The sequence below is a fragment of the Alosa pseudoharengus genome, unplaced genomic scaffold (genome assembly GCF_046254945.1).
Source record: "Alosa pseudoharengus isolate Yale_2024_CS ecotype anadromous, Long Island Sound unplaced genomic scaffold, YU_APseudo_1.1 YU_APseudo_1.1_scf_16, whole genome shotgun sequence".
NCBI lineage: Eukaryota > Metazoa > Chordata > Actinopteri > Clupeiformes > Clupeidae > Alosa > Alosa pseudoharengus.
Genome location: NW_027468630.1, coordinates 21,004,268 through 21,023,035, shown reverse-complemented (window position 1 = coordinate 21,023,035; position 18,768 = coordinate 21,004,268). Strand labels below are relative to the sequence as shown.

At 41.4% G+C, this 18,768-nt stretch overlaps 2 protein-coding genes across 2 annotated transcripts in view; both read left to right on the top strand.

Moving 5' to 3' along the window:
• Positions 1-415: 415 nt before the first annotated feature.
• prpf19 (pre-mRNA processing factor 19) lies at positions 416-10,285 on the top strand. The gene is made up of 16 exons (XM_076287417.1): positions 416-587; positions 1,046-1,195; positions 1,465-1,541; positions 2,215-2,356; positions 2,656-2,726; positions 3,070-3,135; positions 3,314-3,355; positions 3,661-3,735; positions 3,883-3,958; positions 4,203-4,312; positions 7,318-7,473; positions 8,027-8,096; positions 8,245-8,418; positions 8,532-8,614; positions 9,188-9,293; positions 9,565-10,285. The coding sequence occupies exons 1-16, from the start codon at positions 569-571 to the stop codon at positions 9,660-9,662; spliced, it is 1,515 nt and encodes a 504-aa protein (XP_076143532.1). The 5' UTR covers positions 416-568; the 3' UTR covers positions 9,663-10,285.
• A 267-nt stretch (positions 10,286-10,552) lies between these two features.
• The window catches only part of LOC143125716 (V-type proton ATPase 116 kDa subunit a 3-like), a 15,794-nt gene continuing 7,578 nt past the window's right edge, over positions 10,553-18,768 (top strand). Inside the window, exons 1-10 of the mRNA XM_076287414.1 lie at positions 10,553-10,736; positions 11,570-11,692; positions 12,888-12,966; positions 13,085-13,233; positions 13,706-13,801; positions 14,104-14,292; positions 14,678-14,760; positions 14,895-14,988; positions 16,221-16,433; positions 16,624-16,774. Of these exons, the coding sequence (XP_076143529.1) occupies positions 11,576-11,692; positions 12,888-12,966; positions 13,085-13,233; positions 13,706-13,801; positions 14,104-14,292; positions 14,678-14,760; positions 14,895-14,988; positions 16,221-16,433; positions 16,624-16,774 (1,171 nt within the window). The 5' untranslated portion in view covers positions 10,553-10,736; positions 11,570-11,575. The remainder of the gene's footprint in view (positions 10,737-11,569; positions 11,693-12,887; positions 12,967-13,084; positions 13,234-13,705; positions 13,802-14,103; positions 14,293-14,677; positions 14,761-14,894; positions 14,989-16,220; positions 16,434-16,623; positions 16,775-18,768) is intronic.

Sequence of the window (18,768 nt, the reverse complement as noted above, 5' to 3'; positions counted from 1 at the left end):
TGATTTTTTTCTCTCCTAGATATCCTTTTTTTTTCAATCATACAAACCTGCACTAACCTCTTACACAGTGTTCTTTAACATGTGTGAAAATTGTTCACCATTAAAAAAAGATCATCAGACCATCAGACTTAATCATTTCATAATGTGTATTGCTTGAATACAATGATTGTTACCATGTTGTCATTTGATGATTTACAATGACATTTCAGTTTACGTTATTTAGACAAACAACCACAAACCTTGGCAAAAAAACTCATTCCATAATGAGACAGGCATGAAAAACACTAAGTGAAAGGTTTCCCAAATTGCTACCAAGCCTACACAGACCCTACGGACTTTAGCGCCACCATGTGGAGATATTCGAAAGAACTCATTGGATGACCATACTATCCCAGAATGCAGTGCTTTTGAAGCGGTAGCGCGAGGACAACGTGCATGACTTGGAGGGACGGTCTCCAACTTCACGAAATCACGATCGATTAATTTGCGTTTTAGGTAGCTTGCACAAAAACCTAAACGCCACACTAACCTTAAACGCAACAGAAACGGCTACCAAGCGAAGGGAATAATGTCTTTGGTTTGCGCAAGTAAGTCAACCTGTAGTTGAAGTTGCATATTAGCTTTCTGTACAAGTTAGCTTCGCTAGCTAGCTGTCCATTCAAAGCGAACTTTATGAATATAGCCGAATTATTTGACTGTTTTTGTTAGCTAATAAACTAGTCTATGTGAAATAATATTAAGTCCATCATTGTGCATCTTTAGATTAATCAGTTGCAATAATTACGAGTTCATGGTATTTGACTGACTTTGATAGCTTTGGTAGCTAACTTTGTTATCACTGCCATGTTAATGTTAAGGCTAGCTATTTTCTTTCGCTAGCAAACGTTAGGTGGCTAACTCACCTGAACTATTTACCTTCCGGCTTTGAGAATGTGTTATTAGAAACTTGTTTGTTAGATAAACCATAACATCGCAACCCCGTATTTTGTTAAGTAAGATGTATTGCATGTAATTTCGCAGTGTAATGTTTGCAACATGTTGACAGTTTCCAATGAGGTTCCTGAGCATCCCTGCGTTTCACCGGTGTCCAACCAAGTGTTCGAGCGCCGGCTGATTGAGAAATACATTGTTGAAAATGGAGCGGACCCTATCAACGGCCAACCTCTGTCCGAAGAGCAGTTGATCGATATCAAGGGTGAGTAGTGGAACCAGGGAGTAGTGGAACCAGATAGATAGATTACTTTAATCATACCCAAAGGGAAACTATGGTGTTCCAACAGTAGTTTATAATATTGATAGACAACACATACACACAAGTGAAACATAAACAGAACTTAGGACATGAAGTCTCTGTGCAGAATATGATTCTCCTCTCACGGCACAAATGGGGGAGTCATTGTAAATTGTATGAATATGATGATTTTCTTTTAAAGTGACACAACAACCTTTTGGTTTTGTTCACAGTTTCGCATCCCATCCGCCCCAAGGCTCCATCTGCAACTAGCATTCCAGCTATCCTCAAGTCACTACAGGATGAATGGGTGAGTGTTTGCCCACCCCATTAAGTATCATAAATGCATGCAATTTGTGTAGCCTTATGAGAACACTTATGCCTAGGGCTGCAGTGGAACTAAACACAGTTTATCCACCTCTCAAAAGAGTTTATTCAAGCTTTTCATAGAAATGTGAAGGGTCAAAAACGTTGAATAATTTATGTGCTGGTGATTTTTTTCTCTCCTAGATATCCTTTTTTTTTCAATCATACAAACCTGCACTAACCTCTTACACAGTGTTCTTTAACATGTGTGAGTCTCAAAAGAGTTTATTCACAATATGTACACTCATCAACACTAGGAACCATTTAATACCACTGGTTATAAACTTTGGAATATAACCGCCACCATCATCAAACATGTTCTGAATGGCTTTTTTAAAAATCCGATATCGTATGGTGCAGGTCACCTTACCGTCATCACAGAATTCACCCACAAGTTTACCTACCTCTTATTTTTACCACTACAACCCTGCTTATACCCTTACCAACCGTGCACATGCATACCTACTCTTATTGTCCATTGTACAACTCTGGCAAAGAAATTGTGACAGCGTGGCCATTTTTATATGTATCTGATGATTTGAGCAAATATATTACAGCCTTTCATCTGTTCTTGTCTTCTCCCTCTATTTCTTGCATTCTGTCATTCTGTATCTCAGGATGCAGTGATGCTGCACAGTTTCACTCTGCGCCAGCAGCTGCAGACCACACGGCAGGAGCTCTCCCACGCCCTCTACCAGCACGACGCCGCCTGCAGAGTCATCGCCCGCCTCACCAAAGAGGTCACAGCAGCCAGAGAGGGTAAGGGCCAACTTCATCACGTCACATACATACATTAGGCCTTATCTGTCTTTTACTCGTGATATAAGACATGGCAGCATGGCAACCTCATGCTTCACTTAACTCAATATCAGCCAAATTTGAAACTCTAGTCGATTTATTGACAACTGGCTAATTGTGATCCATAAACCATGAGTGCCTGCATGGAACCTTTGAAAATCTTAACAATTCTGAACTGTTTAGGCAGCAGCAGGTTTTCTGAGTTTTATTACCACAATATCAGAAGGAACCCATCTCACTCTCATGATTTCCCCTGACAGCTCTTGCCACACTCAAACCTCAAGCTGGATTGGTGGTTCCACAGGCTGTTCCTGCTTCCCAGCCAGCCGTGGTATGTAATTGGTTGTTCTCAGTGTCATTTTAAGAATCCTCTCCAATGTTTTTCCTGTGTTTCTCCTCATAGGTTCTCAGTACCATTCTCTCTGTTAAGAGTTTAATTGAGTAGCGTTGTCAAGGCAGCAATTTCACTGGATCTAAACAAACCAATCTAACCATAGTGGTGGCTTTTTTAAATTTGACATGTTTATTAAGTGTTTAATTGTGGAACTGAACTAGTGAGTGTAAACCTGCCTTGCCCAGTTACATATCTCTGGTGTGTGTGATCTAGTGTCTTAATCTATACTTTCCCTCTCTGTTCCCCCCGCTCTTCCTCCACTCTATCTGCATCCTGTTAGGGTGCCGGTGGGGAGCCTATGGAGGTTACCGAACAGGTTGGCATGACAGCAGACATCATACAGAAGGTAAGACGTGTTACGTGTGCCTTAGTGTCGTGTCAACTTTTATGTATTCTATAGTTCTATTATGCATGTCTGTGCATGTTTTTTGCACTCCAACCATTTGAAGATGAAAGTTGTTTTTAATATATGCTGTGTGTGTGTGAAAAGTTAGTCTCTAAACTTGATATTTTCTTGTTTTTAGCTGCAAGACAAGGCCACTGTGCTGACAACAGAGAGAAAGAAGGTAAGGGGGGAATGACAGAATGATAGAATTACATATTTGTGTGATTCATCCCCCAAATATAATCTCCTCTAGTTTAAGTGTTTAATAGAAGTGTTTACGCAGCACGGGTAGATAGCTCCTGGAGTTGTCTAGATTAATCCAACTTTAATAGAGTTGTGCCTGATTGTGTTTTTAAATCCTTTCTGGACATTAGTCGCAGAGGGGAAGGGGATTCCCTCGAGTCTCACTCATACTCATTTCTGACTCTTGAGTGCTGTCTTTTGTGCCCTCTCCCCTCACCAACTCTCCCATTGTTCCTCTGTTAGAGGGGAAAGACTGTGCCAGAGGAACTGGTCCGAGCCGAGGATCTTGGCAAATACAGACAAGTGGCTTCTCATGTTGTAAGTGTATACAAAGACACACACAAAAATGACACACAGTACATTTTAGGATGTAGGATTGACAGTAGACACATTTGGCTATTGCTGTGGCTGTAAGTTTGTGTGTTAGATTTGTTTTAATTAATGATGTCTGTTTCCCTCTCCCAGGGGCTGCATAGTGCCAGTATCCCAGGAATCCTCTGTCTGGATCTCTGTCCCTCAGACACCAACAAAGTACTCACTGGTAGGATCACTCACAATTTATTTTCTTTTCATTTTCATTTCATTTTTTGGATGGATGTTGAAGTTTCTGTAGTAATTTGAAGTGGACCAGACTGTACTTTAAAAAAATTTGCAGCACCTACTTTGTCAAATAACAAGTGCCATTCAAATTGCTATGTCTGTTTCCTTTGTCTAAATGTACCTCTAGTCCCTCACCCCTCTTATTTTCCTCTGATAAACTCTTACCTGTGTGCTGTTATTTCTAGGTGGTGCTGATAAGAACGTGGTGGTGTTTGACCGTCGGGAGGAGCAGATTGTGGCCACCCTCAAAGGTCACACCAAAAAGGTCTCCTCTGTCATCTACCATCCTTCTCAGGTAATCCCTTCCCCACACCGCACAACTGCATAACATTAATAAATCACTTAGGTATGACCGTAATGGATATGTCATTTATGTGATGCAGGGCTGTACAGTGCGACATATATGTCGCACATGCTACAAAAAAATTAGTTTGTGCGATGGATGATTTACCAACGTAGCACTGGTGCGATACAGTTTTGCTGATGGCAATACAATGCATGCGTGTGAGACTGACAGGGAGGCTACAGCAATTACCTTCTACTGTGATCAGTGCAGCTGGCTACACCAGATGTGATAGCGGCGCATAGGCTACGTTAAAAAAAATAGACCCGTCTTCTGTTTTTGCGCGTTGCGAACGGATCGCTTCAGTTAGGCTACGCGCCCGGTGTAGGCTCCCTGTGAAACACTTGTTTGTTTGTTTGAAGTGCGTATGTATAGGCTGCTTCTGTGAGAGGGGAATCGATGCACAGTAGGCTCATTTGATTTCAACTTGGTAGTTGCAGTCTACGAGATTAAAAAGTATGTCTACTTGTTTGTAGGCCTAGTATCCAAACAATCCAACTCCAAATCAAACAATACCTTGCAAATTGTCCTCGCGAATCGGAGAAGCCTAAACAGGGCTCCAGACTAACTTTTTGCACTGGTTGCACTGGTGCGCCTAACTTTTTTTCTTAGGTGCACCAGCACAAAAGTTAGGTGCACCCAAATTTTCAACCACATCGCATTTAACACCGCAGCAGGTTCACTTTTTTTCCTTAATTACTGTCCTATATAGGTTGTCCTATGACTTATGATTTACAATTCTACAAGAAAAGTAACTTAATGAAGTGTTGGTGCTTTAAGTGCTTCACTGAGCTAAAATTTAAACTTAAAACATCTCAAGATGTATTAAATAAAAATAACAGTGAGTAAATTAACAGTGCATGTCTTTAAGGGCTTCAAACTGCACATCTCATGGCTCAATGTTTTACATACTATCCTTCATAATCTTTAGGCCTTGGCTAAACCAGCTCGCCATGCTAGCATCTTCCATAGAAATGTATTTGAGCACAATTTAAAGAGATGTTCCAAGTAGCCTGGGGGATTTTTATGTGATTTTGCAATGATGATTGCAATAATCATTTGACAGCCCCACAATGCAATTTACTTTTTAATTTTAGTATTTTTAAATTTTCAATAAGAATATGGTTAATGCAGTAACGAAATGGTAGGCCTATTATTATAGGCTATTGCAATGACTTGTCATGCTCGATCTAAATGTGTCCATTCAATTCACCGTACACAATGACCACAGTTATACATGCAGGGAATATTCGGGCTTTAAATGTAGCAGCGATATTCGGTTTGCGCCAAATACCGGATTAAATTGATTGATGCCATCAGAATGAGTTTACACAACTTTCGCGCAAAACAAATATTGCTGTTGAAAACCGGGTTACTCCCTGCATGTAACTGCGGTCAATGACGCACTCCTTTTCGGCGATATCTGTGTATCTGTCGTTCGCGAAGGCCTTGTATGCATTGTTCGCAATTTTAAGACGTCTTTTCATCTGCAACGACTCCTATAAATTTGGCGCAAGTGGCATTCATGTACGTCGGGTTTACGTTCAAACTATATTTCTGGTGAATAATTATTTCGGACTGAACTTGGTGAAGGGAAGTTTCACTAGGCCTATCATAGGCAACGATAAACTTGATCATCATCTCAGGCTCGTCTGATCGGTTTGCTGCTGCCAGCTGCTGAAAGGCAGTGGGGAGAGGGGACATTTATCTCGGCCTATGTGACCACACTGTAATGCAACTACATCCTCTGTTTATCTGACGGGTCTCTGACCTCCCTCTCTCTCTCTCTCTGCAGCACACGCATTTTCAAATTTACACACAGGCACTGGGCCACGGCCAATCAGAGGGGAGGTCCCGCCCTTCACTATCTGTGATTTGTTTAAATCACGATATTGGCCAAATATGTGTCTGTTATTGAACCAAAGGTAGAGTTTCAATGCGGACACTTATTCCTCTCTCGAATAGCTGGTTGCACCGGTGCGACCTCCGATTTTTTTTAGTCGCACCAAATTGGTCGCACTCTGGAGCCCTGCTAAAGCGAAAGTATCTTCCGACTGGGCTCAGGTGAATTCAGATTAGGCAAGCAGAAGTAGAAGTTTGTGGCAATCGCCTTGTTGCTTTGCACTTTTGGTTCAGTTTAAAACGAACAACTTAGTATCCAAACAATACCATTCAGATCTAAGACTTCGAAGAAAAAAGTCCACCGGGATGTACGCTTATATCTGTCAATATGAGCCCACGACTGCGTTAGCCACAGACCTTCAGCTATATTCAGTAGGCTACCTACTGTAGCCTATGTGTATGGAACAGTCTAGGGATGCATTTCATGGGTGCACTGTTTGACATGTCAGTTAGCCTACTCATTTGCACCACTGGTTAGATGTAAAATGATATTTCACTCGTGCAATGACGATAAGGTTGAATGTAGGCCTACTCTAATCTAAAAATGTAGACATATGAACTAAACGTGAATTAAATCTTAGTGGAATAAAATCTTCAGCATATTTTACAGTATTCAAAAATAAATGAACTGACTTCCAATGCATATGTATAAAAAAATAACAAAAAATCCTTGAATTTTCCTGATAGGCCTACCTGTTAAAAAGTCGAACTGCATGGAACTGTCAGGGATTGTTTTTTTTGTTTTTACAAAATCACAACAACCAAATAACACATCATGCTGATAGCTTTTGTTAATCTCAAACACAATGTAACCAGGTGAGATGTTTGCAACTACATGACCTTTTATCAATCCAGTTGCAGTAGGCCTAGATCCCAACCACAATTGATGAACTGCCCTATTTGTGATTGTTTTTAGAGGTTTTATATCGTTGCTACAGAATTTGTGGCTGGTGCTACAAAACTTTTAACCTCTGTAGCACCAGTGCTACTTGCAAAAAAAGTTAACGTACAGCCCTGTGATGTTCATGTATTATTTTGTGTTCTTTTTTCCTCAGTCAGTGGTGTTCTCAGCTTCTCCCGACACCACCATCCGAGTGTGGTCCGTCACCGGGGGCAACTGTGTGCAGGTGGTGCGCGCTCATGAGGCGAGCGTGACTGGCCTCTCCCTGCACGCCACTGGAGACTACCTGCTCAGCTCCTCTGAGGACCAGGTAAAAACACACACACAACTACAAAAGTGAGTGCAGGCTTCTGCGCTGTGCCAGTTGAATTGATCATGTGTTCTTAGGGTCGTGGGTTTTGTTTTGTTTTTACACACATCTCATTTTGACATGATGCCTTATCTCAGACTAAGGCCTTTGTCACTCACTTGTGGATACCACAGAGTCGAAGTTATTGTTCTTCCTAGTCCTCTTGGTATGGTCCACGGTTCATGCACAGTCGGCGGACTTGAAGCAAAGCGACTTTGCGTACACGGACACACCCTCCGATGACGAAATTTGCATCAATCAGACCCTATTGGATTGACCCTAGCCTCTGATCCTTGGAACAGCAAGTTCTACAGTAGTTCTGGATCATTAAAATAGGTGCAGAACAAGGAACCAGACAGTTGTTGGTAGAAGACTAGTACACTTGTAAACCATTTGGAAAGCAATTGACATAAACGTATGTGATGCGCTGTGGAACACTTTGAACATTTACTTTGGGAAATAGACAGAGTGATTTAAGAGATTTGTCTAAACTGATATCTGTTTTCTGTTTTAGTACTGGGCCTTTTCTGATGTCCAGACTGGTCGTGTTCTGACTAAAGTGACTGACGAAACCGCAGGATGTGGTGAGTATGCCTTTGCGAAATGCAAATTTACAGCAGAACTAGGAATAATTAGTAGAATAATAATTAGTAGAATAATTATTTGCCTTGTTGATATATATATCAGCACTGTTCAAGTGTAACCTTGTTTGTGGTCCCCCTCTGCCACCAGCTTTGACATGTGCTCAGTTCCACCCTGACGGTCTGATCTTTGGTACTGGCACTGCTGACTCTCAGATCAAGATCTGGGATCTGAAGGAGCGCACCAATGTGGCCAACTTCCCTGGACACTCTGGCCCAGTCACGGCCATTGCCTTCTCTGAGAATGGTTATTACCTGGCCACAGGTAAGTTGGGCACCAGCAATGTATGCAGTTTTGGAATTCTATGTAATGAGTCATCTGAAGTGATGAGCACACACCGTGTTGGTTTAACTGTTGTGATTGCTTTCCGTGTATAGGTGCCCAGGACAGCTCTCTGAAGCTTTGGGATCTGAGGAAACTTAAGAACTTCAAGACTATTGCACTGGATAACAATTATGAGGTTAGCCTCCATAACACACACACACACACACACACACACAACACACATATTTAATCAAACGGTCATGAGGTTTTTCATCTTAATGATTATTATTATAGACTATGATCAATCTTCATCATTCTTTGTAAATGCCCTTTTAAATGTTCTCTGTCCTGTTATAATGTAATGCTTAAGCCATATTGGTTTTATCCCTTCCAGTTTTGGGTGGAAGGTAAAAATGGTATACAGCATAAACAGGATTTTGACTATGCCAGCATTCTGCTAAATACTGCCACAGTAGATAGTAGGGTATTCATGTGTCCAAGTAAACATGCACGCTGAGATGATGCAAATTATTTTGGAATGCAGAAGCAATAATACCACTATCTGCAATAATAGAGAAATATGAGTTACTAATTTAAGATACTTCTGTGCAATGGGAGGTACGTCCTAGTCATACTGTCAAGAGAACAGCAATAGCTTCCATTTAGTTGCCATACCTGTGCCTTTCCCCTTGAAAAGCATACATATCGAAATTTGAGTCTAACGCCCAGCCATATTTCCTTATTTAATAATCCTTTCTCGCTCTTGCAGGTGAAGTCCCTAGTGTTTGACCAGAGTGGTACCTACCTGGCCGTGGGTGGATCTGACATCAGAGTTTACATCTGCAAGCAATGGTCTGAGGTCCTGAACTTTGGCGGTGAGTCCACGCCCTGCTTCTATGCTTGTTCACACAGATCAGTTCCTCCCACCATCTGTCTCACTATTCCCATGATGAGTTTGAATCAGCCCTATTTTAATCATCTCAATGTGTGCCTGTTTCCATTTCCTGTTTTTTTTTTTATTATTATTTATTTATTTATTTATTTATTGTTCTCACTTCCTCTCACCTTCTGTTCTTCACTGATTTCTGCCATCTTGTGTTCATTCATTGTCTGCTTTCTTCCTCGTTTTCTAATCTCTTTCTGTAGATCATACTGGACTGGTGACCGGCGTGGCTTTCGGAGAGCATGCACAGTTCCTCTCTTCCACTGGAATGGACAGAAGCCTCAAGTTCTACAGTCTGTAGGATGAAGAGATAGATTAGAGAGAGATAGAGAGAAAGAAAGTGTGTGTGTGTGTGTGTGTGTGTGTGTGTGTGTGAGAATGAGGGGAAATGAGAAATTGAGGTGTCCAGTGGTAGCAACAACACGTTTTGTATTTTAGCATGTGTCAGGAATGATGTGAAGCAGCCAGAATCAAAAAATTCTGTATAATTTTTGGTGACCAATCATAAGAATTGTATTTGCATAAATATTTGTCGGTACCCACTGCATCTGTGTGCTCTGTAAGCATTTAAAGTAGGTTTCTTTTTTTTTTTTTTTAATGTTTGGAATTGTGGAGGCAAGGGTTTGAAATTCGCTTCTACATGTCCAGCTATCAGACCCTTTGTCTATGATTCATTAGCTCTGATACTAAACTGCTTTTCAAATAAGCATTTTGTGTCTGTACTTGCCATTTTATGATTAGCAAGGAAAAGTACTGTCAAGTTAAAATGTGTCCCATTTTTTTCCTTTGTTTCCTTTTTCAACTTCTAAACCTCTTTGTCAGCGTGATTTCATAGACATGTATATTTTGTCTTCTACCATAGTTACTTCTGTAGACTGGTATATCAATATGAATTCAAGCTCAATAAAGACATTTTTTCCTGTATTTCATGGTAACTCTTTTTGACAGATGCAGGGCTCTCCAAATCGTTTTGTTAAGGCCCTTGCACCACAAAGAAACATCAGCATAAAAACACTGTCCAAACCACCAGTAATTCTAGATGTGGGAGGTGGACATTTTGACTTTAATTAAAAAAAGTGATTTTACGTTCTGGCAAAAATACACATTTGAACTTGTGTCGCGGACCACACGTCCTGTCGTCACGTGAATACGGGAGTAACGTGACTCCTTGGAGAAACGGGAAGTGAGTGAATCATGATCATATGTCGGCGGTTCTCGTGAACTACAGTCGTGTTCTGAAATGAGAAAACTTCAGTAGAGCACGATCGCTTTTGTTTTGCTTTGTTTTTTTACTTACCTTGGTAGTGGCTGCTAAGTTAATCAAACGATTCTGCTAACTTAAGGGGCAAAGGCAGCGGCGCCAGACTTAAAGGAGGTAAGTTTTGGATCTAAAATGCTTTCATTTACGTTTTTCGCTGAATTTACCCAAGTGTCAATAGTAACATCCCTGTCTTATTCGAGACTCCGTTTTCACTGAGTCAAGTATCCAGTTTAGGTTTCGCTTAGAAACTGCAAGGTCAACGTATGAACTGTGTTTAGAACAGTTTGTTAAATTCATACTTAACTCAGATTATAAAAAAAGTTAGTGCGATGTAACGCTGCACGACTGTAACTTCAAAGCATGTCACTGTCATTAACTTGCTCTGATTTGCATTTCCCTTGTCTGTCAGTAAGTCAGCCCAACTTTATACTGTTATTTGTTAATACTGCTAAACATGAAACCCCATAGTGCTAGTGAGTAAATGTTGAAAGACAAGCGCAACTCACTTTCAATATTGGATATAACTTAATAGATTATTAGCTTTATAGCCGGCTAATCGCTCACTGATATGTCCTTATGTGTTACGTATTAATGTGTAATGTAACATGAGATAACAGACGATCACATCGAGGATAAAATCACCTTAGGCCAGTTGAAAGTAGGTTAAATCTTCACTTGGGTGTCCTGCTACACGTATCTGCTAGCCTTTTGGCTGTATGATGTAGTAGGCTAAGATGACCAGATTCAGTTTGAGTATAGATTGGGAAATGGGAATTTTTGACACGAGTTTCAGTTCAGATTTTAATAGAAGTGGGGTAGTCCTTGATGGGTACATTTGTGAAATACTGTATAATACAACAACCACAGTAGGAAGTGTGACAAACTTCATATGACCCTCCCTCCCCTCTCTCTCTCTCTCTCTCTCTCTCTCTCTCTTCCCCTCTCAGGTGACTATGGGGTCTTTGTTTCGGAGTGAGGAAGTTTGCCTGGTGCAACTCTTCCTTCAGTCCAGTGCTGCATACAACTGTGTCAGTGAACTGGGAGAGCTGGGAATAGTGGAGTTCAGAGATGTGAGAATCAATTGCTCCTTGGAAACTTTACACATAAAGATTGCACTCACTCACAGAGTTGGTAACACACTCTAATCTTAGCCTTTTTTGGGGGCCCACTAGCAGGTTTCATACCGCCCCAAATCCAACACACCCCTGCCCTAGATAAACCCTAAGATTTGTTCTTTTTTTAAAAAGTGCAATCATCTGTGCCATGTAAATCAACTGTGCTTTATATTGCTAAGCTGGCATTATGCAGACATCCCAACCTGCAAAAAGTCATTTCAGGGAGGTATCACGAAGCCCCCCCCCCCCACACAAAAAAAAATAAATATATAAAATAAATAAATAAAATAAAAATAAATAAATAAAATAAATAAATAACAATACTAAAAACAACTTTAGCCTACTTAGATACTGAAATAGAGATTAATATTTTTGTTCAATAATGTCTAGTCAGTACACCAAATAAGGAAGGCCTATAGATAGTAGCTTAATTGTGAAAATAAAATATGTAGATCTTGCAGTTTGGTCTTTTCATGTAGCCTTGGCAACTAAGCCATCTAGTATAGGCCTTAATAATATGCACATGAATTGACACTAGTTAAACTCACCTCAACATGTTTTTGCAATCATTTAACCCACCATGGGCAATGCTAACACTGTTACAAACAGTGCAGCATGCAAGATTAGGCCTATCATTATTTTTTACTCTTATAAACAAGGGTACACTTTAAAATGGGTCTTACATATTCCTTTTTTGGGGGCACTGACTCTGTCGTGACTCTCCTGTTCCTAGATACACTGAACTGATCAGGATGCTCTCTGTCTTGGATGCGCTCAGACAAACGCACCACCACCCCTCTCTCTCTCCCCTGTCATGTGCGTGCTACACTCAGATGCAAACGTGATTTTAGGTCTCCCTCTCGCATGCGCGCTAGATTCCGGGAGATTTTATCTAATTTGCGGGCGTCAGGGAGCCGCTATCAATATGCGGGAGACTTCCGGAACTTCCGGGAGACTTGGGATGTCTGCATTATGGGGGTCATAATGCAGACAAGTTGATTCAGGGCTTTTGTATATGTAGTGCTAAGATCACAAAGAGACGGCTTTAAATCAAATCAGCAGTGTTAAATCTCTCTTTCTTTCTTTCTTTTTTTTCTCTCTCTCTCTCTCTTACTCTTTGCTTCTCTGTCTTTGATTCTCTTGTTTTCAGTTAAATCCCAACGTAAATGCATTTCAGAGGAAATTTGTGGGCGAGGTAAGACGCTGTGAGGAAATGGAGAAAACTTTCGGTGAGTTTCAGTTATGCTGCTGACGTCATTGTGGTGTGCAGACAAATGCACCCAACAGCTCTCTTACCCTCGGTCTCTTCTGACCCAGTCTTATCATGTGCCCCCCCTCTCCTTCCAGCCTTCCTGGAGCAGGAGATTGGTCGCTCTCTGTCTGCCACTCTGCGTAGCCCGCTACAGCCGCCCCTGCCGACCCCCTTCGCCCCCCAACCCAGGGAGCTGCTCACCATCGAGGAGGAGAGTGAGAAGCAGGCTCGTGAACTCAAAGAGGTAGTTATTGGGAAAGACATTGTATCCATGATTAGGATAATCAGTCCTGAAGAAGACCTCTGTTTACCTACAGATATGTATAGACCCTTTCAACAAGGTAAACAAAAACAATGCTTGAACATTCTATTTGGGCCCCAATCTACTTCCTCTGCATTAAGATAACATATGGAATGTTAAAAAGGAAGTCTTGTGGGGCCAACTATGATGCTGATAATGGAACTCTCTTGAAAGGGTCCATACCAAAGATCCTTGATTACTAACTGCCTCAACCCTTTCTGTGTCTACTGTACAGGACAGTGTACAAGCCATTGACTGTAAAAAGCACAATGTTTTACAGTCACCGGTACAAGCATACTGAGTGCCATATTCTATGTTGTAAAAGTTGCTACATGTCATAATGCTCACGTAGGTACATGCCATGGTCACTATATGTGTTGGGTTGATTGTATTGTTTGTGTGTTTAATGCCACAGGTGTCCAGGAACAGAGATAGCCTCCGTGCCCAGCTTACCCAACTGTGCCAATACAGGGGAGTGCTCAACCAGACACACTCTATAATGGCATCACAGGTCAGGACTACAGTGATTATCACCACCCTATTCTACTCACACGCTCATACTCACTCATACTCTCTCACACAGACAGACACACACACACACACACACACACACTCACTGACTGACATGCTTTGCAAGTAAAAGTGCTCCCAGCCATCACAATGACAGTATGCCAGTTGTAGCAGTTTGGTAATGGACATTTTGTCACTATTTTCTATGGCTATGTACAAAATCTCAAGCAGGAAGCAGTATACTCAACCATTTCCATCATCCCCATTTTCTTTAAATCTTACTGCAACTGTCATTTTGAGCAGGCACCACCACCCTCCTTTGAAAACGCTGGCCTCATAGAGAACCGGCAGGATGTGCGCCTCAGCTTTGTAGCCGGCGTGGTCCACCCCTGGAAAGTGCCGGCCTTTGAGCGGCTGCTGTGGAGAGCATGTCGCGGTTACATCATTGTTAACTTCTGTGATATGGAGGAACAACTGGAGCATCCCGACACAGTAAGGAACTGAGATTTGTGTGAGTGAGTTAGTTAGTTAGTAGTCAAGTCCAATACTAACAATATAAACTAAAGTTTACATGCATTTATTTCAGGATATCTGAAATTGGATAAATGAATGTTGCCCACTGTGGTCACATAGTAAAAACTTTGTTGACCGCACAAAGCCACCCACAGCCTAGTAGTGGGGCATTATAGATATAGGTATATGTATTTCCTCTGCTATTGTGTGAAGTGAGAAGTAAAGTTTTTGAGTAGAGAGGAAGTGTGCGATGTCAGGCCTGCCTGGTTAATAATGCATGTCTGGGCTACACTGAAGTGAGGTTAACATTTGAAATGTATTAATGTATGTATGTATGTATGTATTCTGCTATCTCAAATCACAGGGGGAGTTGATCCAGTGGAAAGTCTTTCTCATCTCCTATTGGGGAGACCAGATTGGCCAGAAAGTGAAAAAGATCTGTGACTGGTTAGTAGTACTGTTTGCTGCAGTGCCTTAATGCTCACTGTCTACTATCGAATAAATATTGTAACCATATCGTGCCACAGTAAAAAAATAAAGAACAAGGACATTTAGCTAATATTGTTTGTTTGTGCTCACAGCTTCCACACACAGACATTCCCATATCCGGACACTGCTGCTGAGAGAGAGGAGATTCTTAGTGGATTGGGGGGAAGGATTGAAGACATCAAGTCAGTGAGTATGGCTGTCAGGTGGAGACTTGTGGTTGAGCAGATACTCAACAAGTTCAAGTTCTATTTACAGTGTTTCAGAGGCCTAGTGTGAAATAAAAAAAATCACCACCATATGTCACCACTCTGTGCTTTCTATCTTTGATTCTTATGTCTTGCACTCCATTTTGTCATTCTCTTGTCTTTTGATCTCCTACGCTCTATTGGATGGGCCAACACCTGTCCACTATCTCTACCGTTTCCTTTTTCTTTTCTTTCTCTTCCTCTTCTCGTCTCCTTCTCTTCTCTTTCTTTCAAGTCAAGTCAACTTTATTTATATAGCGCATTTCATGATATGATAAAAGCATAGAAGTTTAAAAAGTAAAGAATAATAATAAAATAATAATAATAAGAAGAAGAAAACATAAAACACACAAGGTGATAGTACATAAAAGGGCAATAATGTAAGAGTGTTTAAAAAGTAATAATAAAAAAAAAAAATAGAAACTATTAACATTTTAGCTGAAAGACTTTCCCAGATTTAGATATGTAAAAAATAAGTGATCAGTTAGCAGAAAGCATCTGAGAAAAGTTTGGTCTTAAGTCTAGATTTGAAACTGGCTTCAGTTGGGGCAACTTTGATCTCATCTGAAAGTTGGTTCCAGAGCTGAACTGCATAGCAATTAAATGCTGCTTCACCATGTTTAGTTCTAACAGTAGGTTTTACTAACAAGTATTTCTCCTGAGACCTGAGAGGTCTGGAAGCTGTGTACTGCTGAAGCATGTCTGCTAGGTAATTTGGTCCCATTCCATTTAGTGATTTATAAACAAGCAGAAGCACTTTAAAGTCAATTCTGTGACTTACTGGAAGCCAATGCAGGGACTAAAGTATTGGAGTAATGTGGTCAATTCTTTTAGTTTTTGTGAGAACCCTAGCCGCTGCATTTTGTATCATCTGAAGCTGTTTGATAGTCTTTTTAGGAAGGCCTGTGAAAAGCCCATTGCAGTAGTCAACCCTACTGGAGATGAATGCATTAAGTTTTTCTAGATCATGTTTAGACATTAGCCCTCTAAGTTTGGCAATATTTTTGAGGTGGTAAAAAGCTGATTTAGTTATTGCTTTCATGTGGCTATTTAAATTTAGATCACCACTAAGATTTCTAACAGTATCCTTTGCTTTAAGCCCTTTAATATCAAGGAGAGTGGCAACCTTAAGTCTTTCCTTTCTTTTTTCTTCTCCTCTCCTCCCCTCCTCAGGTAATGTCCGAGACGGAGCAGTACCTGCAGCAGCTGCTGGTGAGGGCTCTGGCCCTGCTCCCCCAGTGGAAGGTGCGTGTGCAGAAGTGCAAGGCCGTGCACATGGTGCTCAACCTGTGCAGCCCGTCCGTGACAGAGAAGTGCCTCATCGCCGAGGCCTGGTGCCCTGTGAACCAGCTGCCCGCTCTCCAGAGTGCCCTCAGGGAGGGAGGGGTAAGACTGGGACATTGGGGGGGGTGTATGGTATTTATTTGTATTATTTATTTTTTGTCTTATGTCGTGTTTGATATCAGACATTTATTTGCTCACTCCATAATTCATTTTCATTCTCAATCAATCATGTTTTCAGCATGAGTATTTTTTTGTTTTGTATTTCTCTCCATATCTTTTCATCTCTCTCTAGAGAAAGAGTGGTAGTGCGGTGGACTCGTTCTACAACAGGCTTCCCACCACGGCCCCCCCTCCCACCCTCTTCCCCACTAACTCCTTCTCTGTTGGCTTCCAGAGCATTGTAGATGCTTATGGAATAGCCAGCTACAGAGAGGTCAACCCAGGTAATACACACACATCATCAGACTTCACTCTCTCTGCTCATCTTTATCTCATGAAAGTGTTGTACATTTTACCAGTAGTAATTGTAATGAATAGCAAAGTTTTGTTTAGCTGTAGTGGCTTTGAGCATGGATATCACTAATTATCGCCACCTCATCATCTCATTTGAGTGAGTTGCACTTGTTACAACCTAGGGGTAAGGCCACAACAAAAATGGGAGTCAAGAGGTTGGATCTTTAACTAAAATATGGATTTATTAACCAAATAACAAACAAACAGTGTGAGGTGGGTCAAAGTCAGTCATCAGTAATGCATGGATGTTGTGTGTTTGCAATGTGTCTGAGTGCAGTGTTGCATGTCCAAAACCCAAAGCAAGAATGGCCCTCCTAAGGGGAGAGGAAGCAGTCCTCTTATCAAAACTCCGTGCAGGTGCAGCTCATCAGCTCGTTAAGTCCTGAGCACACCTGACAACAAGTAGTCAATAAGCAGAAGGCCTAACAGGCAGTCACACCCTCCCCCATAAAACAGAAACCATAGGTTTCTGAATTTTAAATCAATCGGGCCCAAAACATCCAGTATGGACAAAACATTAAATTACAATATGCAATTGTTAAAACTACACAAGTCTGCACCGGCGCTTCCAGCTGTACTCCCCACTCCAGGTACCCAGGTGAAACACAAAAACAAAAAGATGGCAAGAAACAGGCAGACGATCACTAAGGGAAATATTAACCCCAGCAAAATGAATTATGTGCCCTTGCTCAACAAATCAAAACATGTGGATCAAAAAACAAATCAAATGGCCTGTATGAAAGTCCAAATGTAGAACAAATCTAAGAAAACCAACAAATAAATCAAAATAACGCAGTGTTCACCACTTTAACTAGCATGAAGAGTTTCCCCCACTAACTATAACCCCAAAGCTAGCTAAATTTACCTACAGTCTTCATGTGGATTTGCGGTGGGTTGTTGCGCACCTTAAAGCCAGCGCGTTTGCAAAGCGACCTGCAAAAGGGAACCCCACAAATTCCCACGGACGTGCTCCCGAGACAAATCCAAAGACGATTGACACCGTATTGCCACAACACTACCAGCCCCCCTGACGCATCCAAAAGGGGAAACACCACTAAAGCCTATAACAGGGAGAACGGAGTGCATTGCAAATTAAAGTGGCAAACAACGTTTTTAAGCAATGGCACAAAACTACGAAGACTAGGACCAACATAAGCCAAATGGCCATTTACCTCCGACACATTCAGCCAATAACCTGAGCAAAACAAATCCAAAGTATCCAACCAACCTCTCTCGCCCCCCCCTTCAAAGAAGTGCAACGCACTCACCAAAACACAGGCAATGAAACCTGTTAATATTGAGACAAATGGCGGCAAAACTTGTTAATACGGCTCCAGTGACCATAGACCAGCCTGTGGCAAGTCACGGAAAAACATATGTCGCACATTTAAAACACACAAGCAACAACAAAGCCGACAAAATAAACATTATTGCACAATGGCATTCAAGCCAATAATGCAAACCAAAGAACAAACCTCGCATTTCCAAAATGGTAGAACCTAAGACCAAAAACTCGCACTAGACCACAGCACTACACCGAGCGACTATGCGAGCAGCAGTCCAACCCTATTTTTTACAGTCTATGGTCCAACCAAATCACACCTGCTGGCCTGCACCTAAGTAGACACCAATCAAGTGCTACGACTGCTAACCAAATTATTGCACCTACCAGCGCCAAAGGACAAACTGGGATTTCCAGCGCTAGCTTACCTGATGCTCTGCACCTGAGCAGACACATCCAGGTGATCCCAACATACTATACTCCCACACCAAAAGGAAAACATGCAGATTGTCAAACGAATGTGCTACATGCACCAAATGCCAGACACTCTGGGCTTCAAATTCACTCTACCTCATGCACGAAAAACGAATGTGCGACTAAAATGTAAATAACAGAAAAAAAGAGCCCCCATGTTACGACCTA